The 26,741-nt window shown below is 37.2% G+C and overlaps 1 protein-coding gene across 1 annotated transcript; it reads left to right on the top strand.

Moving 5' to 3' along the window:
- Positions 1–25,801, top strand: LOC128596466 (flavin-containing monooxygenase 5-like). The gene is made up of 10 exons (XM_053606087.1): positions 1–68; positions 1,084–1,182; positions 2,751–2,895; positions 9,156–9,344; positions 10,321–10,483; positions 12,761–12,903; positions 14,880–15,079; positions 22,389–22,741; positions 22,880–22,952; positions 25,426–25,801. The coding sequence occupies exons 3-10, from the start codon at positions 2,761–2,763 to the stop codon at positions 25,799–25,801; spliced, it is 1,632 nt and encodes a 543-aa protein (XP_053462062.1). The 5' UTR covers positions 1–68; positions 1,084–1,182; positions 2,751–2,760.
- The last annotated feature ends 940 nt before the right edge of the window (positions 25,802–26,741 follow it).

Below are 26,741 nucleotides of genomic sequence, written 5' to 3'. Positions count from 1 at the left end.
ATATAGAAAACAGAGGGGGAGCACAGAAGAAGGGTATTGTACATAAGACAAGTAAATGTTAATGTAAGGTAAGAAAGAACTTTCTAGTGATCAGAGCCTTCTGAAAATAGAATGCACTACTCATGAGAGACAGCAGCAGCCTCATCACTGTGTGTAGCCAAGACTCAATAAACATAAAATTGAGGTATACTATGAGGAGGATTTCTATGTTTGCTAAAATATTGGACTACACTACCTTTAAGTTCCCTTTTGACTCAAAAACATTGGTTTATGCACATAAGAGAAAAACTTAATTCAATTCAAGATGGGGGAGGGGAAGAAAGGAGCAGGGAGAAGGGAGGGGGATGGGTGTACTCCCATTTAATAGGCACAATGTAAGGGTATATGGCACATCTCCTGGGTGCAGGGAACAACTACAACAGGGACAGTTCCTAACAAATGCAAACATTGAAACCTAGTTGTTTGTACCCTTACATTTATCTGAAATTTTAAAAATAACATGGGTTTATAATTCTTCCTGGGTTATAACGAGAACCCAAAACCTAGATATTTAACAACAGTCTTTTTATTTGTCTATGTATATATTTTTTATAGAATGATATAAAGTTTAAAAACACCATTACTCACAGTTCTATCATCCAATTATAATAATTAATAATTCCTGGTATATTTCTTTTCATAATCTGTAGTCTGTTTTGTTTTCTTGTAAGAGTTATAAGCACTAACTGAATTTTTGATTGTCCACACTAAAAATTTTCTTAACATAAAATCACCTAAAGTGATAAACGTATTTTGATTTGTGATGACAGTGAATTAATGACATTATTTAATTCTCAAAATATTTGTTATGCTTTCCCCAGCCAATGCAAATGATGTCATTTTGATGGTCTTTACAATATGCCAATTAGTATTAAAATTTATTGAAGACTTATGTCAGTGACAAATATCTAATGACAAATATCATCAAATTAGACATGGTACCTTCCCTAAAAGCCTTATGGCAATTTTTAAATCTAAATTGGGAGAGTCGTGGGAAAGGATTACACATTAATGCAATAAGAATAAGCTATAAAAGCCTTCAAGTTGGTGTGCTGTTGACTGTCTTCAAGAAGACAGAGGGAACAATATATCTACTTTCATTAAGAAGTTCAAAATTAAACTTGAATATCCTTCTTTCTAAAGGTTGGTCACTCTGATCTTTGCCTTATACTATATGTTGTGGGGAGAAACAAGGGTATACTCATTAATATATTTTTATCAGATTTATAATTGTATGGTATAGTATTTTTACTGCCTAATCAATGTTAGCAACCCCCAAAAATGGTAGGAAAGTTTAGAAATTAACTTATTCACTCAAATTTCATTTCATTGACTTTTGTTTGGGAGTTAGTTATAAGTCTCAAATCTTTCTGGGTGTTTATTACTCAGCCAAAATAAGACAGACAGAATAATAACTAATAAAGGAATGTGCTGAATGCAATAATGGAAATCTATACAAGGCATTCTGTGGTCACTAAAAGGATGAGAAGTTCAGAGAAGGTTCTACATAGAAGGTAACCTAGCAGAAAGAGGAGTACACTTCTGCGGTAGAAACAGCATTTGTTTCCACTGAAACAAATTTTCACCAAGAAAGGGCATTGAGTCTACATAATCATTACAAGTGACTGAGCAAGACTGAAACACAATTTGTTTGTAACCTTAGCAGTTACAGTGTTGTGTCTTTATCTGCATTATCCGCTCTCCCCTTTAGGTTGAGGCTTTGAGGTCAAAGACTATGTGCTATTATTGTTTGCAGCCTCCACAATAAGTGCAGTGGTAACTGGTCCATAGTTAAGAATCAGTAGGTTTTTGTTGGACTAGTAAATAAGAGGTAAATAAATGAATAGATACACACCCTAAGGCTTGGAGATACTAAATATTGGTACTTTCATAGTAATCTTGAAAATGCAGGTTTTTTAAAAAATTTCCCGGTTATTTCAATTAACTTTTCTTAGATGATTAAAGAAGAGAGAAAAAAATCAATGTGTTGAATTTACTTGACTTTTATGGGCTTCTATAAAGTGTAAACAGTAACTGCATCTACTTTCTCTGGTCTTATATTCTTTTAAACTACAGTGTAATGGCTCCTAACCTACCCCTGCACTGAAACTTCTCTGGCAAAGGTCACAAATGACCACAACCTTGGTATATCTAATAGGCCCATTTCAGTCCTTACCTTTCTGAGCTCAGTATTATTAGACTGCCTGCAATTCTCCACATCAATTCTTCATTTTCTGACTTTCTCCCTCACTCACATTGTCTCCGCTATCTGGAATGTTACATTGTGCCAGGTGTGTGCACACACACGTACACATACACACACACACCGGGCCTTCCTAGTTCCCCATTCATTCATCTTTAGGTTCTGCACCTGTGCTGCTTCCTCCAGGAGGCCAGATATTTCTTCCCTGTGCTGCCTGCTCACAGCAAACACAATATGATGGTACTATTGCATTTATCCATATATAGCCTGGGGACTACACATTTGCGTTTCTCTAACTATACAGATAATTTTCAGGGGTTAGAAACTCTTATTTGTACATTTTTGTGTTCCTTGTACTTATCGCGGTGCCTAACTAGTAATGGACATAGAGGTCTTCTCATTGCTAATAATAATAATCAAATGAAGACAACAAACAGTAGGTCCTTGCGACAGTAATTGTCTTTAAATGGAATGGATGGTAGTGTCAAAGCTCTGTTTCTATAACCAGAAGAGACACTATGGCCAGGAAGCGCATCGCTGTGATTGGAGCTGGGATTAGTGGACTGGGTGCCATCAAGTGCTGCTTAGATGAAGATTTGGAGCCCACCTGCTTTGAAAGAAATGATGATATTGGAGGGCTCTGGAAATTTCAGGTAAGTTTGGATTTTATTTGGTTTTAAACATGTAACTTTTTTAAATAGCTGTAACAATTTGCCTGGTGGTTTCCTCAGAGGGAACATACCACACATCACGTTTTAAGAAGTATATATGACCCTAATCTTGCTTGCAATACTGATCAACTGAGGAAATCTGTAAATATATGTCAATTTCATATGGTTAGGCATGGCATTCGTGGTATCCTATGCAGGATAGCTGAGAATCCAGGTGATTTCAAAAATATTAGAAAAGGCTGGTCGCTGAGGGTTCTTTCAACTGATCAGATGATATTATGCCCAAGTTCAGAGATGTCACGTATTTTTTACCTGACTTGACATGGTATTAGTGGAGTAGGATGATCTATTGCTGGTCTTCTCCCACGCAGTCTCGTACTCTCTTCTGTGGTCAAGCCTGCTGACTGGCTGGCCTCTGCATGTTACCCTCTTTTTGTCTATCGGGGGCAATGATGCTTCTTCCTCTCACTCTTGGTAGCAAGAGATCTATTGCCCTGAGGTGTTCAAGTTTGGTGCCAAATGTTGAATAGACTTAAGTGCCTAGGCACCCTTATCTGCTCTTGCCATGATTGCAGGTGCCCTTAAAATCCAGCACTTCTGATCAATATTTACCAGTTTGATAACCCTAGAGAGCCATTCTTCTCACCATTCATGGCTGACATTCTCATGGGTATGCGTGAATGAATGCCACAGCACTCACCGGGGACAAGGACATATTCCCTTTTCTTACTTCTGGCTCTTGTCCCCATCAACACCATGCTTAAAGACCTAGATCTCTCCATTTCTGTGGATAGTGGACTTAAGGCAAAATAATCATCATCACTGTCCCACAGGGAATTTCCTTTGATGTGTCTGGAGCAAACCAGTGCCCAGGGAACATTCCTCACAGCCCTCAAATAAACTCTCCAACCTGCTATTAGGATCATTCAAATATCTCTCTGTAACCTATGGGTTTTCCTATGTATTGCTTTAATTAACTTTTAGTTCTAAATATTCCATAATACACATTTTGTTTTTCCTTTAATTCAAGAGTTCATTCATTAAACAAATTTTTTTTTGATCACTTACTCTGTGTCAAGCACTTATGTAAGTGCCACAAAATATATTTGTACATACAAATACAAAAATTCTTACCCTTAGGGAGTTTACATTCTAATGGGGAAGATGAATAGAATAAACAGCATCATGGTTGATAAAAGCAAGTATAGCAAATAAAAGTAAAGCAGAAAATGAGGAGAGTTTGGAGAATATAATTTAAATAAGGGATCCTGGATAGCCTCAATATGAAGTGAATTTTTTGACAAAGAATTGAGATATAAGAAGGAAGGCCAAGAGGGTATCTGGGGGAAAGGATTCAGAGGGACATCCAAGGGCATGCCATGGGGTTGGAGCATATCTTGCATGTTGGCAAAGAACGAGGGGGGTGTGGCTGGATTTTAGTGATCAAGGGGGAGAAGTCTAGGAGGTGGTGGGAGGGTAAATGGGAGACCAGGACCTATCAGGGTTTATAGGTCATGGTTAGGACTTAGACTTCGATAGAAATTGAAATACATTGAGCTTTTAAAATGAGGAACTATCTTCTCTGACTTGTGTTTTAAAAAGAGCATCCTGGTTGTTCTACTGAGAATAGACTAAAGGGAAGAAGGACTGAAATACTTTGTCCAACCACTCAATAATAAGAGAGATGTGCGATCATAGTAAACTGTACCAGGATTCTGGGTGTACAAATCTTTTTAAAATATGTTATAAATAGCCAAGCATTATGGCAGGTGCCTGTAGTCCCAGCTACTTGGGAGGCTAAGGCAGGAGTATTGCTTGAGCCCAAGAGTTTAAGGTTGCTGTGAGCTATGATGCCATAGCACTCACTGGGGACAAGAAAGTGAGACTTTGTCACCAAAAAAAACTAAATAAATAAATAAAAATATGTTATAATGTCTTATATGTGTTGACTATTTTCCTATTTCTTCTTGAGTTTCTATCATAAATACAAAAGGTTTGTTGGTAAGTGCTTAAAAGTTTATGTCTGCTATATCTTCTTAGAGGATAGTTCCTTTGATTAATAAGAAAGACCTTTTTGTTCCTTTTACCTTCAATTAAAATATACTGTGTTGGTGTTAATATTACTAAAGTAGTTATCTTTTAGTTAGAACCTAAGAAGCATATTTTTCCCATCACTTAATTTTTCCATTTTGCTGTGTCATTTTGTTTTATGTTTATCACCATAAAACCTGATTTTACTTTATTATCTAATGTGAAGCTTTGTCTTTTTTATTTAAAAAATTATGCTGAGGTACCATGTGTGCACTAAAGTACATAATGTAAGAAAATCTTAAGTGTACGGACTAATTGTGATACATTTATATATATGCATATATGTGTGTGCAACCACTATTCAGATCAAGATATAGAATACTTGTAGAATGCTAGGATGTTCCTGTGTGTTTCTTCCAAGTCAGTATCCATCCATCCCCATAGGTAATCACTGTTTTGATTTCTATCACCATTAATTACTTTTTCTGGTCCTTGGGATCATATACATATATGTTTGTATTGGTTTTCTTCACTTATAATTTATGTAACTGAGATTCATTCAAATTGTGTATGTAACAATAGTTCATTTTCTTTTGTGTTGATGTGTAGTGCTTCAGTATATGAATATACTGCAATGTATTCACTCATTCTCCTCTTGATGAATTTTGGTTACTTTTTTACTATGAGGCTTTGTGTCTGGTTTCTTTAGCCCATCATTTATGCATGTCAAATCCATTCATGATATATGAATAGTAATAATTCGTTTCAATATTGTTAATTGCTATGTAGTATTCCACTGAATGAACGCTACAATTTATTTGTCCACTCATTTCTCTTGAGTACATTCCTGGGATTAAAATTTACAATTTACATTCTCATCAATAGTGTGTGAATCCCACTTGTTCTGTATCCTTCCAAACACTCTATTGCTAGTCTTTTTATTTTGACCATTCTGGTGAGTGTGCAGTGGTATTGAGTGCACTTTTCCTTGCATCTCCCTCATGGGTATAGACGCTGGACATCTTTTAACATGCTTATTGGCAATTTAGATATTCTTAGTTGTGAAAAATTTTTGCCAACTTTTATCTACACTGTCTATCCTTTTCTTTTTGTTTGCAAGAGTTCTTTTACTTCGTATATGAGGCCTTTGTTGCATATGTATTTATTGTGAATATCATCTGCCACTATGTATTATGTGCTTTTACTGTCATAAATCTCTTGACAGAAGCTTGTGGTTGTAGTGAAGTTCATTTTATAAAGCTTTGTTATGGTTTTACTTTTTGTGTTATGTTTAAGAAACCTTTACTTACCCCCAAAGTCCTGAAGATATTCTCCTACATTTTCTTCCAGAACTTTTATTGCTCTACCTTTAAAGGTTTGTGATCTATTTTGAATTACTTTTTAAGTATGGTGAGATCTGGGTCATTTTTCCCCATACAGAGGTCCAGTGGATATAGCACTACTTATTTCAAAGACCATTCTTTCCTCATTATTCAGAGGAATTACTCAGAATTGCAGTGGTGCCTTTTTAAAATTAATTAATTAATACATTTTTGGAAGATTGGTGATTGTTTAGGCAGGAGTTTGTTCCTTAACTCTGTTCCATTGGCCTATTTTTCTATCCATGCATCATTAACCTAATTACTGTACCTTTTAGTAAAGTTTGGTATTTTTGTTCTGCATTAGCTTTTTCTTTACTTTTCAAGGATTTCTGCATTTCCATATAGATTTTAGAATAAGTTTGTCAATTTCCACAAATACATCTACTGAAATATATTCGGGGTTGCATCAGATCTATGCATGAATTTGCAAAGAACCAATATTTTAAGAATACTGAGTCATCTAATTTATGAAATGGTGTTACCTCTCCATTTACTTATAACTTTTTCATTTCTTTCAGCCATTATTTATATTTTTATGTCAGCCTCATATCCAACAACCTTGCTAAATTCACTAATGCTTTGTATGTGGATTCTTTTGGATTTGCTGTACATAATCATGACTTCTATGGGTAATAATGGCTTTGCTTCTTCCTTTCCAGTTATTTATGACTTTTGCTTCTTTTTATTTATTGTTGCATTAACTAGGGTCTCCAGAAGAATGTTACATAACAATCCTCATGGAAGACATCCTATTCTTCCTCTCAACCTCACTTCAGAGTGAAATTTGCAATTTATTTTTCTTGTCTAACATATGCATTTAATCTATAAATTTTCTTCCAATCATTTGGAAGAAATCATTTGATTTATTTCACCCACACATTTGATCCATTATCTTTTCATTATTGTTCAGTTCAAAATGTTCTTAATATTACTGTGATAAATTCTTTGATCCAAACATTAATTAGCTGCGTTGTTTAATTTCTAAACAATTTGGGGGTGGGGGGGCCGGGTTCCAGTTATCTTTCTCTTACTAATTTCCAACTTAATTCCACTGTTTTTAGGAAACATACTCTGCCTTTAATCCTTTGAAATTTGTTTAAGACATTTTAATGGCTCATCATAAGCTTATATTGAAAAATATGTCATATGTACCTCTAAAGAATATGTAGTTACATTTTAAGGTTTGTCTATATATGTTAATTAAGCTAAATTTGTGTTCGCCAATAATGCCATTACCAATATTTGTTCTGTTGTTCTTTTTTTTTTTTTTTGAGATAGAGTCTCATTCTGTCATCCTGAGTAGAGTGCCATGGCATCATAGTAGCAACCTCAAATTCCTGAGCTCAAGGGATCCTCTTGTCTCAGCCTCCCAGGCAGCTGGGATTACTGGCACTCACCACAACGCCCAGCTAGGTTTTCTACTTCCAGCAGAAATGGGTCTCTCTTTGCGCGGAGTGGTCTCCAACTCCAGAGGTCAGGTGATCCATCCACCTTGGCCTTCCAGAGTGCTAGGATTACAGGCCTGAGCCTCCACACCTGGCCTGTACTATTGTTCTATCATTTACTTAGTGAGATGAGTTCAATTCTCCAGCTATAAATATGAGTTTGTCTATGAATATGAGTTTCTCTTTCTCCTTCTAAGTTCATTTGTACTTTATGTAATTATGATACTAAATGCATTTGAAGATGTTACTAAATGCATTAAGATTTTTCTGTCTTCCCGTAGAATTTATCTTTATGTCCTTATTATTTCTCCTTCATCTCTCATTTTGCTGTAATATCTAATTTGTTGGATCTTAACATAGCCACTCCAGTTGCCTTTCAATTAGTGTTTTCATAATACATCGATCTTCCCACCTAATTTTATGTCACGTGAATAGCATAAAGAGGCTGTTTGCTGAGTTTTTGGAATTTTTCTTTTAATCGGGATGTTTACATATGATGAAATATGAATGTAATTGGCTTTAATTTGCTATCTTTCATGTTTTTGATTTGTTTTACGTCCTTGTTTCTTTATTTCTCATTTCTTCTTTTTCTCTTTAGGTTTTACTCATGTACTCTTTATCCATCTATATTTCTTGTACATTTTTTAGATATCCATTTTTGCATTCATATTAACAGTTGTCCTTTTTTCTTAAATCTGTGGTGAAAATGGTTAACCTTTCTAATTTGCAAACTTTAACATGCATTCTTGACTTATTACATTCTACCTTCTCTTTGTATATTACTATTTTCTTAATAAAGCAAGCATCTCACAATAGTTTGACTTCATTTTCCATATCCTATGTTTAACTACTTGAATTTAAGTCCGGCATATTATTATTGTTTTTAAGAGTTAATATTTTTCTGTTTGTCACACATTTATGATTTCCAGTTTCCACCCCTTCCTCCACTGCATGAGTCCATCTTTATCCATTACCGTTCAGCCTGATGCACTTACTTTCATATTTCTCACAGCATTGGATTGCTGCCGACGCATCTTCTCAGATTTTCTCTGAGTATGTGTTTATTTCATTTTCATTTTGAGGGATATTTTCACTGGGTATAGGCGTCTAGGTAAGCTTCTTTCATTTCAAAACTTTGAAGATGCCATTTCATTGTTTCTGACATCCACCCTTTCTATGGAGAAGTCAAATATGTGTGTTATTGTCAATTCAATGTAACTTTTTTCTCTAGCAGATGTGGGGGTGAGGGAGAAAATATTTATGGAGCACATAAAAGGCAATGTACTGCTTTATTACTCCTCAGATTATTTTTCTTCTTTAGGTAATATTTTGATTCTCTTGTTAATGCCAACTTTATGTCATTAAGACGAGTTTTCTTCTGTAGAAAAACACTTCAGAAAAAATGCCTAGTATCTACAAATCTGTGACCATCAACACTTCCAAGGAAATGATGTGCTTCAGTGACTTCCCCATACCTGATCATTTTCCCAACTATATGCACAACTCCAGGCTCATGGACTACTTCATGATGTACGCCAAACGCTTTGGCCTCCTGAATTACATTCGTTTTAAGGTAAAATATAAATGAAATATTGCATAGTAAATATGTGTATATGTGTGTGTGCATGTTTGCAGACACACGTGTGCACACAGGAGAACTATACCTGAGGGTGGTGCCTGTGGCTCAACGGAGTAGGGCACTGGCCCCATATGCCAGAGGTGGCAGGTTCAAACCCAGCCCTGGCCAAAAACTGCACAAAAAAAAAAAAAAGGGAGAGAGAACTACACCTGACATCTTCTAGTGTGATCAGAGGAAGAGATCACTCATGAGCTTCCACCTAGAAAATTATCACTTATGGTGAAGTAATGTTTTGATGATCTCACTTGAATGCAAGGCTGAGAATTGGGCCCAACAGAACGTCCTTATGATAATACTTTGTTCCTGCATGGTGAGGGCCCTCTCTGTTAACCTTAAATTCAAAATGTGTGAAGACTTAGAAGAGTGGCAGTAGTAACCAAGCAAAATTATATTGCCTATGTGTAGAACAAGAACCAGGGTCATACAAACAACACAAGGAAGACTTTAAGTTCCCACAGTCTATCTACCACCATGACCCCCAACTCACACAAACAAAATCTCTCTATAATCATGGTGGAACATTACTTCCTCTCTGAAACTCAAATTCTACTCCCAGGAAAACTGGACAGCTTTGTGCTAAGAGAAGAAAACACTAGAAATACTATTTCCTTTCATGTGGAAGTCTTTCTGAGAGAAAGATATTTTTCCTATGGCTTTAGTCACTCCTCTGCTCTTTTTCACAGTTAAGTCTCAACTTTCCATTTCTATAGAAAATATATTTCTAGTTATATGCCCATAATAACTTGAAAATGCACACATAACAAGGTCACTGGGGGAGTACCCAGAAATGGGAATTAAATGGGTAGGAATCCCTTAGATGAGTTGTGTGGTTCAGGTTTATGAGGTTTGGAGAAGGGATTCAACCTGAGGCCAGTGACGTGTATCATCTGTGTTGCACCCTTGTTCTCAGACCAAAGTGCGAAGTGTGAGGAAGCACCCAGATTTTCCTTTCAATGGACAATGGGATGTTGTTGTGGAGACTGATGAGAAACAAGAGACTTTGGTCTTTGATGGAGTCTTAGTCTGCAGTGGACATCACACAGACCCCTACTTACCACTTCAGTCCTTCCCAGGTGTGTCACAAAGAATCTGTTTGGTACAAAACTACTATTCAAATACCTTCAGAGCAAAATGAATTTTATTACTACAATTAATAACATTTCTCTGTTAATCTTTAATAACAAACAACTACCTGTTCAACATTTACATTAATAGGACAACACTAACATACAAAAATAGTCAAAGAAAATGACTTCCATTTTTTACATTGTATGGTTTCATACGACTTCTAATACGTATAAAAATTAGCCCGCATTTAAATTAGTTTCCTGCCCATTCATCTGATCTCCCTCCCTTCTAGAGCAAGTGAAATTAATAACAATAAGAGAAAAATGACAAGCAAAAAAAGCAAAAAGCTGACAAGTCCACAAACTTAGAAATCTTAAAGTTTGGAACAAGATCTTAAATAACATTAATTTATCATGGATTTTAATTGGCTGATAGAAACAAACTAGCTCCCTTTGAATTTTGTTGAATAAAATGGTGCACATTTCAAAGGCCACTATTCCTTAGGGGGGAAAGCCCTTCCCCATAACCTGACAAAAGCCTCTCCCCTTATTCCTGCTCCATTTTCCTTCCCTTTCTATCATTTGCAATCAAGGGTCAATTAAGAAATACTTGGGGGCAGCACCCGTGGCTCAGTGAGTAGGGCACTGGCCCCATATACTGAGGGTGGCAGGTTCAAACCCGGCCACAGCCAAACTGCAACAAAAAAATAGCCAGGCATGTGGTAGAAGCCTGTAGTTCCAGCTACTCGGGAGGCTGAGGCAAGTGAATCACCTAAGCCTAAGAGCTGGAGGTTGCTGTGAGCTGTGACACCACAGCACTCTACTGAGGATGACAAAGTCAGACTTTGTCTCTAAAATAAATAAATAAATAAATAAATAAATAAAAATACCTGGGAGGTTTACTTTGGTCTCTCTCACCTTATCTCTTCTGTGAGAGGGACCTACCATCAATTCTCTTTAGAAGTGCTCTAAATTTTCTCTTTGTTCTTCTTAAATAAAATCTCTGTAACCCTAAAAAAACAAAAAAAGAAAGAAAAAGAAAAAAGAAACACTTGCTTTGTCAGAGCCTTTTTATGATGCCTAACAAGCCACCATAAAAAACACTTTGGTGATGGACACAAACTGAAAACAGAAGAGTCCTACATGGAAATCAAGGGACTTAAACTTGATGTTGGTGTCCAACTCACTAGCTGAGTTATATATGACAAATGCCTAACTTTCCTTTGTCTACACACCAACACAATCACATTTAAAATAAAATCTTCTGAATGCTAAAATGCAATATACCATTGTAATGTAATTATCTCCATTAATTAAAATTATATTAATAACTGTCTATATATGTATCCACCTCTTTTTTATCTGCTTTTTGGCTGAGAGGCACAACCTACAGAGAGACATGTTGCGTATGTACTTGAATAAATTTCAGCGGGAAAGAAACATAAATATATCCAGAAGGTGATGATGTCTAAGAATGCCAGACACACCATGGGGGCTGCTGTGAAGCCCCCAGCAGAACCAGGGGCAGCATGGAAGGCAGAGATGTCAAATTGATTAAGAAAGGCCCTACATATGCTTAGATAATAGTAAAACAAAAGAAAACAACTAATTTCCTGCTCATTATTTTGCTGAAGACTGCAAGGGACAATGTAATAATGAATAAAATTAGATTATTATGAAATTATGGTAAAACTTTCATTTTGGATAAGTCTAAGAAGTCATGTCTACCACTTATTAAACATATAGACTTTATAAGGTCACTAGTCTATATTTGGAATCCCTGGGTACTAGTTCTAAATTCATTCTTTCTGGACGGATGTGGTGGTTCACATCTATAATCCTAGCACTCTGGGAGGCCGAGGCAGGTGGATTGCTTGAACTCAAGAGTTCGAGACCAGCTTAAGCAAGAGCAAGACAGGGGCTCTATGAAAAACAGAAAAATTAGCTGGGCATTGTGCTAGGTGCCTGTAGTCCCAGTTACTTGGGAGGCTGAGGAAGGAGGATGGTTTAAACCCAGGAGTTTGAGGTTGCTGTGAGCTATCATGCCATGGCACTCCACCCAGGGCCACAGAGTGAGATTCTGTCATAAATAAATAAATAAATTCACTCTTTCTTTCCCTGAGCTCTGTAAAATATAGAATTACATTTTTCAAACAACTACAATATTCAGTTTGCTGACCCAGACTCTGTCTTGCTCTTTCACAGACTGAGAACATAACTTTCTTCTCTGTGTTAAACTGTAAAAACTACTCCTCATAATGAGAAATTCTCTTCATCCACCAGGCATTGAGAAGTTTGAAGGCTGTTACTTCCACAGTCGGGAATACAAAAGTCCTGAGGACTTTTTGGGAAAAAGAATCATAGTGGTTGGCATTGGGAATTCTGGAGTAGACATTGCAGTGGAGCTTAGTCGTGTAGCAAAACAGGTTTGTTTGCTTTCAATGACTTCACTAATGAAAACCCAACTTTCACCTAATGGAAACCTAGGCATTTATCAGGTATCATCCTGATGTAGATTTAGTCTGTGAAGGGCCAGAAAAGAAAAGTGAAATCTATGTTTTGTTGTTGTTGTTGTTGTTTTTAGCTAGAGTCTCACTCTGTTGGCCTGGGTAGAGTGCTATGGCATCATCATAGCTCACAGCAAGCTCAAACTCTTGTGCTTGAGTTTGAGCTTGCCTCAGCCTCCCAAGTAGATGAGACTACAGGCACCTGTCATAATGCCCTGCTAATTTTTCTATTTTTAGTAGAGATGGGGGGTCTCACTCTTGCTCGGGCTGGTCTTGAACTCCTGAACTCAAGCAATCTACCCACCTTGGCCTCCCAGAGTTCTAGGATTACAGGTGTGAGCCACCAAGCCCCACCTATGAATAAATTACTATTAACTGAGCTAATGGAGCAAAACATTAGCAGAGATAAAACACAATGTTAGACAATTAATCCGACTTTTTTCACTACCACATCAACACCTGGGTCCTGAAATAGACTTCAAATAGCAGTAACAACAAGACATTGAGAGTCTATCTGCAATCAATAGCTCTTGGTGGTAGATTAAGGAACAGGAAAAAGAGGAGAATCAATAATGATGATAACTATATGATTCTTTTCCAACAGCTGTATTGCAATGTATCCATAATAATGAGGGAAGATAGAAGGAGTTAGTAAATTCTGCTTTAGTTGTATTTCATTTTATACAAAAGCAATTTATCCAAGAACTTCATTTATGCTTTATTTATCTTTTCTTTTCTCGAAAAATTAATAACAATCCTGATTTTAAAAGAAAATGAGATAACATTTTGCATATAAGATCATTGAGCACATTTAATAAAACCTTAATTAATAGAAAACTCAACCTACTAGGTTGTTCAGGTATCTTTATTACTATTAATTTTTTATACTTATTTATCTTTATTTGTTATCATTCAACATCAGTTTCTCAGAAAAATTATTACTAAGGTACTAAGAGTTGGGTTTCTAAAAAATAATTTTAGTAAGAATTTATAGCTCAGCACCCGTAAGACCGTGGTTATGGCACCAGTGACATACACTGAGAGTGGTGAGTTTGAACCCAACCCGGGCCAGCTAAACAACAATGACAACTACATAAAAAAAAAAGAAATAGCTGGGCATTGCGGTGGGCACCTGTAGTCCTAGCTAATTGGGAGACTCAGGCAAGAGAATCACTTAAGCCCAAGAGTTTGAGGTTGTTGTGGGCTGTGACACCATGGTACTCTCCAAGGATGACATAGTGAGATTCTGTCTCAAAGAGAGAGAGAGAGAATTTAAAAGGTGAATGTGTGTGGTCACAGGCACCTTTCTAACCTATCTTGTACTTCTACAGATGTGACCAGTAAGAATTGAAATTCGACAACCTCAATATTATAAAATCACCAGTAATCAAACAATTCCTTTTCTAAGTGTATCAGGATGCAGAAAAGTTTGTAAATATATTGCAGAAATATTTGGAAATGATTCTAACTACATTCAGTTAACCTAAAAACTAGTCCTGAACAATATGATTCATTAAAGTTTGTAATGTATATTTTTATTTTGAGGCAAACAATACAGTAGAAGCTAATATGACATTTCACTTCTAAATCCAAGCCTTTATTTATATATGAAGCATATGTCAATATTCAGGAGTTTGTTTTTAAATAGTAGTTCAGAAACATTCAAATTTAATAGAGTTTTCTGTTTTTCATTCATTGATGGATAGATGCCACTTTTTTTCTGGAAATCAGTAGACATCAGACATTAGTCTGATGATCAATGTGTAGTATTTTACCTCCTTATCATCAGAAGCCAATACTCTTAAACTTGGTGATGGGTAATATGTGAATAAAATAATATAATCTAAGATATTCTCTCTCTCCTTCACTGGTTTGCTCTATCTCTGTCCCCTCAGGTATTCCTCAGTACTAGACGAGGATCATGGATTTTACACCGTGTTTGGGATGATGGGTATCCCATGGATATCTCATTTTTCACTAGGTTCAATAATTTTCTCTGGAAAATATTAAGTACATCGCAAATAAATAACCAAATGGAAAAGATACTGAACTCAAGATTCAATCATGCACATTATGGCCTGCAGCCTCAGCACAGGTGATAATCAAATGGTCTTAATTTGGGTAATTTGTGTATGTATAAAAGTTGCCTTCAAGACAGCTTCTGGCATTTGCCATTTATTTTGGTCAATTAATCTCACCTATTCATTAATACATAGCAATTACATTATATACATATAGCACATGCATGCATTTGTTTCCTGATGTTGCATTCATTCAGCAACCATTTAATATTTAATTGCTATATCCCATGTACAAAAATAAACACATTGCTCCTCCATTCAATGAAACTTCAAGTCTAGAGGAGCAAAAAAGGACATGAAAACAGATTAAAGCAATGAAATGTGATTAATAACGTGGTAAATATAGGTGTGGGTTGTATTAAAGCTCAAAGTCATTTTCACTGAGGTTGGGGTGAAAATGTCTAAATAGCCCACATGATGTTAGAGATTTCTAATGCCCCATCCTCAGTGTAAGCAGCCTTATGATCCCAGGTCTGTGCCTTGGAAGTTTCTTGGTTCAGAAACTATCTAAAGCTTTTGGTAAAAAAGCAAAAGATAAAAGTGGAAAATGGTACTAAGCTGAGTTAAGAAAAAAGGTGGGTTGGGGGGATAAAATGAAGAAGTAATATTTAAGAGAGTAAAATAAAAGCATCAACCAAAGTCTCAACCTAGGGAATAATGGTCTGAGATTATAAAGTGATAATTGTTTTTCCCATGAGTACTTAATTTTCTTTAAAGGCAACTCTGAAAGAGTGATTCTTGAAATATTTCAGCAAATAAATCAAAGGAATATGGCATTCATTCATTTAAAAATATTTAGTGACCATCTACAAGGCTGTGGAAGCAGAACAAAGCTGCATCGGACTTGAGAGAGATGGACGATTTTTAAAAACTACAGAATGTGATGAGACCCAAGAAGGAAATGAATAGGGTTATGTGATAAAGAGCAAGTAAGAGAAGGGAGCAGCCAGATCGTTTAATGGAATAATGTAGAAGGCATCTCCAAGGAGTGACAACTCAGAACTAGATCACAAAATTCTTGAGGTAGGAAGGGGCTTGGTGCGAACTGAGGAGCAGAACGGAAACGAGTATGATCAGAACAAAGTCAGCGAGGGGAAAATACTGTGCAGGAAACATAGTGAGGCCGCAGCCGGAGGACGTATTCCTGGGACATGGGGCAGAGTTTGGATTTTATCCTTTTTAAAAATTTACATATATTTAAGGCATACAACAATGGGTTTTGATACACATGTGCAGAGTAAAATGGTTACCATAGTCAGGCAAATCGACATAGACACCATCCTACTGAGGTCCTCTTTTGTGTGTGTCTGTGTGTAGCAAGAGCACCTAAAACCTACTCTTTCAGCAAAAATCCCCGATATTAATTACAGTCCTCCTGTTGTACATTAGCTGTCTAGACTCGTTCATTCTATGTATCTGCGACTGTGTATCCTTTAACTTACATCTCTCCATTTCCTCCCCACCCCTCCCTGGTAACCATTATTTCATTCTCTATCTCTGTGTATTTGACTTCTTTTTTAGATACCACATATAAGTGAGATCATGAAGTATTTTTCTTTCTGTGACTGTCTTATTTCACTTAGCATAGCATCCTCCAGACTCGTAGACACTGGCAAATGACAGAACCTCCCACTTTTTTAATGCAGAATAATATTCCATTATGTACACAGGTACACACAACCTTCTTTTATCCATTTACCCATCAATGAACACTTCAGTTGTTTCCATATTTAGGCTACTGTGAATAATGCTGTAATGAACATGGAGTTCACATACTTGTATTATTACAAGTTCGTGATTTCATTTCCTTTGAGCAAACACCAGAAGAAAGATTGCTGGATCATATGGAACTTTTTTGTTTATTTCTTTAGGAATCTCTATACTGTTTTCTACAGTAGCTATGCCAATCTACATTCCCATTAAAAATGTACAAAGGTCCTCCTTTCTCCACTCTCTTGCCAAGACTTGGTATCTCTTGTCTTTTTGATAACAGCCATCCTACTGGGTCAGAGGTAATTTCTCATGTGGTTTTCACTTGCATTTCCCTGATAATTACTGATGTTAATGATGAGTGACGTTTTCATGTAGTACAATGAGAAATCATTAAGTATTTTAAGCATAAGAGGGTCATGATTTGATGCTAAATATTAAAGGATCACTCAGGCTATTGTTTTGGAAAACGGAAAGCCTGGGTTCCCAGATGGGGCTGAGATGAAAAGAAAAGGTCCATAGCCTAGGAGAGTGATTGGATTGGCTTGGTTAGTATAATAGGAATAGAGAAAAGTAAAGTGGGTAGATTCAGAATGGGCTTTGAGGATAGACGTATAGTGCTTCCTGATGGATTGAATAGGAAAAGAAAATGTAAGAAATCAAGAACTGCTAGGTTCCCAAATACGTGGGAGGCTGAAAAGAAAAAAAAAAAAAAACTTCTAGGCTTTTTACTTGAATGATTGAGTTGACAAATGAGCTATTTACTGTGGAGGCAATCCCATAGGCTAGGAGGTGAAAACTGAGAGTTCTGTTTGCATCCTGTTAAGTTTGATAGGTCTATGAGGCCATCAGAGGGAGATAAGTCACAAACAGGCTGTTGACTGTGTGGGTCTAGAACTTGAAGGAGAGGTCTGAGCTTGGGATATAAATAATTTGAGTAATAACTTCCACTAGGTTCACTGTAGTACAATTGCATGACTTTCACAGTCTATTCTTTCAAAATCCTTGATTACAGGAAAAATAGAAAAGATCCTGGCAACAGAAACCACCCATACAATGCCCTTTCCCTCCATTCCTAACTCTTTCTTTTTGTCCCCTGCACTAGATTTCCTTGAGCCTAAGGGAAACAGGGGTCAACTAGGCTTTGTGCTCTATACTCTCTTCTCCATGGGTCAGACAAGTACCGAGGGATCAGCTGCAGTGATCTCCAAGGAGGGACAGGATAGTGGCAAATCCTAGGAAGAATTTGGTGTGGAACTCTATGATGAAAGTCAACTTCAGCCCTTCATGATGAAGGCCTGGCCCTACCTCCAGCCTTATGCTGAGTCCTCCCTGAGTTTATGGAATGCCTTGTAGTGAGGGGACAAGAAGGCTTTTATCCAGGTACCTCAGTAAGTGAAGGGCTGCTTGCTAGTTTCCATATTTTGGGACCACAGACATGGTCTACTTTGTCTTTTACCACCTATGCAACTTCCACCAAGGACAATCTAATAACCACACATCAGCTGCCAAAGAAAAATATCATCTCTTATAAATGAATGAGTATTCAAGGAGAAAAAGATGAGTCCAAAAATCAGAACACATGCCTAAGGAAAAAAGAGGAGGAACGAAAATTCAGTTTGCATAAAAATATAAGAGATTTTAAGGAAATTCAAGTGCCACATGAAATAATTTTTGGAGGTTAAAAATATCGTTTGTCAACTAATGACAACAGTAGAAGAAGACTGAAGGAAAAAATGGTTACTATGTAGATTAAGAGAAATTAGAACAAATGGAAGAGGTGCAATATTTAAATAAATAATAGATTGAAAAGAGAACACTGCATTTCAGGATGGAGTTTTGAAAATACACACAATACATATCCACTCACATACACATGCTCTTATCGTATGTAGAATTCCTCAGTTTCCCTCACTTTTTTCTCTGTCCTGACCGAGAAATATTGACCAGCTGCATATTCTTCCCTGAAGGATTAAACCCAGGCTCTGGCCTTGAACATTTGCAGGAACCTATAAAGGTGTCTAGGTTGTTGAAGGAAACTAGCCTCGGCCCTAGCCAAATTCATTAAAGCCTCTGGTAAACTTTATAAGCTAACCGCCCTCCTTGAGGCACTACGTAGACACTCCCTGTCTCATCTACCACCAGGATACACTGCAGCCTCCTGTGTCCCTAAGTTCCCCCAGGAAGTGCCTTGGACTGGTCTCCCTGACCTTTCCTGCTTCTTTCTTTAGAATCCCAACCAGTCCTATCTTGGAACAGTCTCGAGTATTCCCTTGTAGTAATTCCCCAGCTACCACTAAAAGAAAGAAAGTTAGGAAGATGGATATATAGATAGATCCTATCTGGGATTGTGTAATGTAAACACTAAGACCTTTCTTTTTTTCCTTGAGACAGAGTCTCAAGCTGTTGCCCTGGGTGGAGTGCTGTGGCATCACAGCTCACAGCAACCTCCAACTCTTGGGCTTAAGCGATTCCCTTGCCTCAGCCTCCCAAGTAGCTGGGACTACAGGCGCCTGCCACAAGGCCCAGCTGTTTTTTGGTTGCAGTTGTCATTGTTGCTTAGCAGACCTGGGCCAGGTTTGAACCTGCCACCCTAAGTGTATGTGGCTGGCGCCCTTCCGACTGAGCTACTGGCGCCGCCAATACTAAGACTTTTTAAACAAAGGGAGTATATCATAAGGAAACTTCTGATAAAATGTGCTAACTCAAGGTGTGAAGAGGGAAGAAAAGAGAAGATTGGTGACTTGGCAAAAGCTATACTTTAGAAAATTAATCTATCAGTGGAATAAAAAACAAAGATTCTCTTAATTATTATGAGTTTTTATGTTTGTGAGAACTATTTGTGTGTTGTAGAAATCCATACATTTTTAAATCATCAGTGTTAACATTTTTTTCTGATCATGTCATTTTCCTGGTGGTTTAGCTTATGGTACTTTTTAAAATATATGGGCCTTAAATTTTCAATACTCATGTATGTCCAGGTCTTCTGTTGTTACCTCTGAGTTTTTAAACTAAATTTTAAAAGCCTCCCCTGCCTCAAGATTGTAAAAGTAGTCTCCACGGTTCACTTCTAAGATTCTCACTTTTTGAATTTTTGGATGCTTCAGTCTTTACTCAAGTAAGAGCTTATTTTCAATCTAGTGATTGTAATTTAAGAGTCTGATTTTATTTGTATACATAAACTCACTCACTCTTTACCCTCCCATTAAGACCAGACCTGTGGCCCTGCATCTCATCTCCACCCATCCCCTTAAATAATGTTTAAAAGCTACTTCCACACTTTTTCTATATATATTTGGTTTTTCTAAATCTATATCTTTGTTCACATCTCTCCCTGTATCCCATTTCCAATCCAAATCTTATCTATCGATAAACCCCCTCCTGACATCTGCCAAGTATCTCTTTTCTTCCTCATAGCAGAAGACTGTCTGCAAGGGTGTTCACGTGACAAAGCTTTCCCCCATTAGAGGAAGTGAAAGCCCACCAGACAGAGCTTCTGAGAAGACTAATGTTTCCAGCATAAAGCTTTGCTCTCTCCTACTTAACATTTTTCCCCTTGGGAACATGGATTCAATGCCTGGAGATAGAATTATTTAAGACAATTTAGCTATTAAACAAATATTTGAATGGGTACTTGTGTTAGGCAACTTTATGGCTAATTCTTCTACAAATGAATTATGTATCTAACATGGGGATTGATTTAGCCTATAAACAACAGAAGTTTTGTAGAAATCAAGGTGGAGCAGGAAGTAAAAAGAGTCTATGACTTAAGCTTTGGAGATGTCCTGAGGTGACAATGTATGATAAAAAATAGAACTAGTGAATTAGCCATTTTGTGAGTATCTTTTTGTTATAATTGATAGAAAAGATGCATCTTGGACATGGACTTGTTAAACCACCTCTGAACAAGTATATCAAGGCTTGTTGATTAGGTTGGCAGCAGAGGGGCAGAAGGCAGCATGAAAGGAGAGATGTGTGCAGGTGTGTGCACATGACATTTTGACAGTAGCCACGGATGCATGTGCCTCCCTTTTGGCTATCACTAGTGAGCATTATTCTGCATTATAGGAGATAAGAAAACAACATCCAAATGGAATATATAGTCTTGATCGAATCTGGCTTGAAAATATTAACTGCTATAAAAGATGCTTGAGGCAGTTGTGGAAATTTGAATATGGACTGGCTATCAGATAACATTAGGAACTTACCGTGAATGCTTTGTGTGTGATAATGGTATTTTGGTTGTGTTAGATGAATATCTTTATTCTTAGGAAATGTTTGTTAAGTATTATTATTTTATCATGGAATTCTCATATCTGCCATTCACTTTCACATGGTTCCATGAGAGATAAAAATCTGTGTAGGTAAATGAATTTGGCAAAATAATACCCATTTTGAATTTCAGTATTCATTTCATAATTTTAATGTTTGAAAATGTTTTTAACAAAAATGGGCTGTCCAGATTCAAATATTGACATCTCTTATAGATAGTATGGCCTTGGGTAAATTATTTATTTAACATCTTTCAGAGTCCATATCTGTAAATTGGGTATAATAATTATTATATCACAGAGTTCTATTGAGATTATTAAGTGACATGTTCTGTAGATGATATTAAGTACTATATTAACAAACATAACTGTGGTGCCTAGCAGGCCTCTCACAATCCAAGTACTGAATAAATATTAATTTTTATGATAAAAATATATATATATGCTAAGTAATTCAATGGAAATGTACCTTCTTGGTATTCTAATGGTATACATCTGTTAATTATCTTAGAAACATACTTAGTGTACTTTTGCTTTATGTTTCATTTTAAAGTGAGCATTAAGGGAATGCAGTAATTTTTTTCTTTTTTTTGGAATGCAGTATTTTAATCAGAACTCTGCCAGTATTTTTATCTAGAGGCTTGTTGCCATTTTTGTCTTCTATGAAATTTTCATCCCAAGAAAGGCAGGATTACACTCTTTCCTAACAGACTGAGTTGGTGTAGTATATTCTTGGTTATCAAAATACTCATAAAGCTTTGGGATTTGGGATTGGTAAATATTCACGATGTGCAAAAAAGCATGATACACAGTGTGCAATCTCAATCCCAGGAAATCAGATGTTGTGTATGTACACTCGGGATCTAGAAGGACGTGTCAAACTATAAACTGCTTGCGATTATGGATGACTTTGTCCTTTGCTTCTTGTGTTTTTCAGTTTCCTATACTGTATACATTAACTTAAAAAAAAAAAAGTTATTGTAAAAAAAAAAAACTATGACTTGTTTTGAAACTACAATCCATAGTCATGTATCACTTTTCCTCAATTTTCAGCAGTTTAAAATATTTTAACATTAAAATCAACATGGTAGAGAATGGAAGATATACTATATACTGCACACTGAAGTTTCACAACAAAATGTAAAGGACTTGAAAAATATAGAGCTGAGATAGCCACTGAAGGACTTGGGGCACAAAATTATTCTGCTTTGCCATTACAGGCAAAAAGTTGAATAAGCACAGGGTTCAAGAAAATAATGCAACCTGTTTGCTTCAATTCCTTCTCATTTGCATGATTTCTTTTTTGTATATTTGCTTACTCAGGATTTCTCTTTTTACACAGACCCTTAAGTCAGCATCCAACTGTCAGTGATGACCTGCCAAATCACATAATTTCTGGAAAAGTCCAAGTGAAGCCCAACGTGAAAGAATTCACAGAAACAGATGCCATTTTTGACGATGGCACTGTAGAGGAAAATATCGATGTTGTCATCTTTGCTACAGGATACAGTTTTTCTTTTCCTTTCCTTGATGGTTTGATCAAAGTTCATGATAACGAAGTGTCCCTGTATAAGCTTATGTTCCCTCCTGACCTGGAGAAGCCAACATTGGCTGTCATCGGTCTTATCCAGCCCCTGGGCATCATCCTACCTATTGCAGAGCTCCAATCTCGCTGGGCTACACGCGTGTTCAAAGGTACATCAATAAATGTTGGAGAAAGGCCTAGTATTTCACCTAATCTTCAGTTTCTTTTTGACACTAGTTCTCTCTTTTCAACAAAATGTTCCTCTCTATTCCTAGGAATCCTGACAGACTCTGAAATTTCTCTTCTAGGGCTGAGCAAATTACCCTCAATGAACAACATGATGGCAGATATTGCCAAGAGGAAAAGGACTACAGAAAAACGGTAAATAATTAGTAACAACTAGTCATAGACCTTCACAGGAGTCATGGAATTCTTTTTTATTATTATTTTTTTAATGTGGATAGTCAGGGTTTTTTATTTGTTTGTCTGTTTGTTTCCTTGAGGTAGAGTCTCACTCAATCAACCTGGGTAGATTTTTCTTTCTTTCTTTCTTTCTTTTTTTTTTTTTGGATGTTGATATCCAGGGTTTTTTTTTCCTTGAGACAGAATCTCCGTCAGTTGCCCTGGGTAGAGTGCCAGGCATCATAGCTCACAGCCATCTCAAACTCTTGTCTTCACGTGATCCTTTGCCTCAGCCTCCTGAGCAGCTGGGACTATAGGCACCTGCCACAATGCCCAGCTAGTTTTTCTATTTTTAGTAGAGATGGGATCTCACTCTCGCTCAGGCTAGTCTTGAACTCCTGAGCTCAGGCAATCCACCCATCTCAGCCTCCCAGAATTCTTGGATTATAGGCATGAGCTACTGTACCCGGCAGATCACAGAATTCTTAATCTGGGATTCTATACCCATGCTTAATCTCACTTTTTCTCCATTTCCTATACTATCTTGTTATACAACTCCTAAACAAGCATGTAGCTCAGTTACGCAACACACAGCCATGTGTTTATTCTCTTTAAATCATTCTACATCATTAGAGGTTTTTCTCCCAGTATCTCACCAGAATCCAGGAAGACTATCCCAAAATGTAGGAGCAGTCTCTCATTTTTACCACATCACATTCCTTACTGACATCATAATCTAATGTACACCTTTAAAGCCTGGAGGCTTTTGGCTTCCTTATTATGAGTAGGGTAGAGGACTCTACTGAGGATGGGGGCTTCGTCTGAGATGGGCTCAGGGTCCAGTCTCCTCAGGAGCCCCACACAACTATTCCCTCTGACATCTTGCTTAGGTTCCTAGACTCTTTTAAACCAGATTTCTATTTCATATGCTGTATAAAATCTTTCTCTCCTCTCTTGTTACTCTCAAGGATATTTATGTTATTCTCCTCCATGAGTCCAGAATTAAGGAAACAAAGCTGGGAGGGGAGATGTGTTGCCATTAAGGTACTTCTTTGGTCATGTAACAAAAAATGTCTCTAAGACAAGGGAACACAAAGGGCTTGGCCACTTTTGCAGACAGTGGAAGACTGGAATATAGACAGAAAATATACAAATGAATATCTTAATAAGTAACCTTGCCACATTACCTCAGAATTCTAAGGACTTTAAGGGTGTGTGTCTATATAAAGACATGAAAGCCCCTCCCCCACACATACATACTTTACAGTTGTACAAACTTAGTAACAGAGAATACCCTTAGTTGAAAACCCTAGTTGATGAGAATACCCTTAGTTGATGAGGTGCCATTCTCATCAATATTTAGAAGAAAGAGTGAATTGATTAAAAATTTACTCTGTGCCTGCTATGGCAGGCATTGCTAAGCATTTCCAATAGGATTATGCACAAGGCATAAAATGGCATCACTGTTTTTCTTCCTACATCCTATGTAACCCTGTCCGAAACAAGTACTCAGATGTGAGGTTATAAACTCCAATTGGGGGAAGGTCCCGCAACGTGGGAAAAGTGTTTAGCTCATGCAGCAGAAGTGCCAGCTCTCACATCTCTAAGACAACACTTTTTGCATTCTCACATCAGAAAGCTGTGACCACTGATCCATGTTGCACAGCAGGTGTGCAAAGGGCTACTACTATCCCTTAAAATATGCTTGTGCACATTGGAAAAGGTACTTGTTCATCAAGACACTTTACTTCCAAATGCTGGATGTAAAATTACCACAAAAAATATCAAATCCATAATATCTGCCATGTGAACAGAGGCTTCAGGCCTCTACGGTTCTGAAGTCCGTGGAAATGCATCACACAATGTATACTCAGAATGGAGGCATCTAGATCAAGGGAGAACTTCCCAGGCAGCTTTCATTCCCAGTGTTGCTGCAGAGTCACCTTCCTTTGCAAAGGATATTACACTCCTAAAGCCTTACCCCGTGACAGCCACCAAACTCCCAGGGTCAGATTATCAATAATTGTCTGATTATCTGTCTCCCAGTTGACTGCAAACACATAGGTGGGCTGGAAGTTAAGTTTTCAGCCTACCTACAAAATACCCAGGGAAGTATTTAACTGGATCACAATCCTTCATTTATAAAATGAACATCTTAAAGGGTAAGGATCACTGTGAGCATCAATCTCTAGATCAGTCACGCTGTTACAATCAAAAACTAAGGGACAGAGTACATGGAAATTTGGATTTTGTGTCTGCTCTGTCCTTCGGTACCTGGGTGCTGTCAGATTGTCAATTTAGCTTTCTGGTTCTTAGTTTCCTCACCTCTAAAGTGAGTAGAAGTCTAGAAGTCAAGTTTATTAAAGTTCTTGTATGTTCTGGATGATATAAATCTGTCCTCCTCCCACTGCTGTAGGCTGTGAATCCTCCACACTCTTCCCTTTTGTTTCAGATATGTGAAGACACCCCGCCACACAATCCAAGTGGATCACATTGAGTACATGGATGAGATCGCCACCCTCGCAGGGGTGAAGCCCAACCTGCTGTTCCTCTTTCTTTCAGATCCAAAGCTGGCCATGGAGGTCTTCTTTGGTCCCTGTACCCCATACCAGTACCGCCTTCAGGGGCCAGGGAAATGGGATGGGGCCCGGAGAGCTATCCTGACCCAGAGAGAGCGGATTCTCAAGCCTCTGAGGACTCGAATTCCTAGTGAGGACAGTCACTCATCCTCATGGCTCTCCTGGGTGAAGATGGCACCAGTCGGCCTGGTATTTCTAGCTGCTGGCTTAGCATACTTTAGATATATTCATCATAGTAAACAGAAATGAAAGGTGAATGTTGAGGAGAAAAAGCATTGATTAGCTTCTACTCAACCTGGATCATTATATGATTTATTTTTAAGGCAATAACATGCCCAATTTTATGTAGTACTATTATAACTGCTATAGAAAACATTTAGATAGACTTTTCAAGCAGAGTTATTCCTTTAAAAATGTTTACACATCATATTTCTGTATGAAACACTATGAATGCACAGAAAATCTTATTAAAATAAATACTGTTTAAGCCTTCGGAATGTTTTTGCAGCATAAAATATGCCTGAATTGCACACTTGAAGCTGGATTCTCCTTATAGGAATTTAGAAATAAAGTTTTACTGTATCACTGAATTTATTTTTCACCTTATCCTTCTTTCCTTTCAAGTGATTTTTATCAAATTCTCACTCAGACATAAAAATTTTAGTGTATGATATAAAAGTTAAAAGACAGATGTTAAAATATTCTAGGTTGCAATTTACTAGAAATAAAAAATGCCTTTTTTGGGCGGCGCCTGTGGCTCAGTCAGTAGGGCGCCGGCCCCATATACCGAGGGTCGCGGGTTCAAGCCCGGCCCCGGCCAAACTGCAACCAAAAAATAGCCGGGCGTTGTGGCGGGCGCCTGTAGTCCCAGCTACTCGGGAGGCTGAGGCAAGAGAATCGCTTGAGCCCAGGAGTTGGAGGTTGCTGTGAGCTGTGTGAGGCCATGGCACTCTACCGAGGGCCATAAAGTGAGACTCTGTCTCTACAAAAAAAAAAAAAAATGCCTTTTTTAAATTCATTTGTAAGCAATTCTTTTGAAGAAACAAAGAAAAAGTGCAAACTATTTCAAAATTTTTGGTGAATTACTCTAAACTTTTAATATTAGAAATAAGTAGTTAATAAACAATTATAAGACTAAGACTCTATTGATACCTAAGTAAAAAATGCAGCTGCAAGCTGGCTAACTTGG

Source organism: Nycticebus coucang, chromosome 10, assembly GCF_027406575.1.
Source record: "Nycticebus coucang isolate mNycCou1 chromosome 10, mNycCou1.pri, whole genome shotgun sequence".
Classification (NCBI taxonomy): domain Eukaryota; kingdom Metazoa; phylum Chordata; class Mammalia; order Primates; family Lorisidae; genus Nycticebus; species Nycticebus coucang.
Note: the sequence above shows the minus strand (reverse complement) of the source record. Positions and strands in the feature narration are given on the sequence as shown.

What these genes read in the sequence shown, in the direction of transcription:
- LOC128596466 (XM_053606087.1), top strand. Translation starts at nt 2,761, where the DNA reads ATGGCCAGGAAGCGCATCGCTGTGATTGGAGCTGGGATTAGTGGACTG. An exon ending in TGAATTACATTCGTTTTAAG is followed by an intron (nt 9,345 to 10,320) that starts GTAAAATATAAA and finishes CCTTGTTCTCAG; the next exon opens with ACCAAAGTGCGAAGTGTGAG. An exon ending in GGCTACACGCGTGTTCAAAG is followed by an intron (nt 22,742 to 22,879) that starts GTACATCAATAA and finishes TTTCTCTTCTAG; the next exon opens with GGCTGAGCAAATTACCCTCA.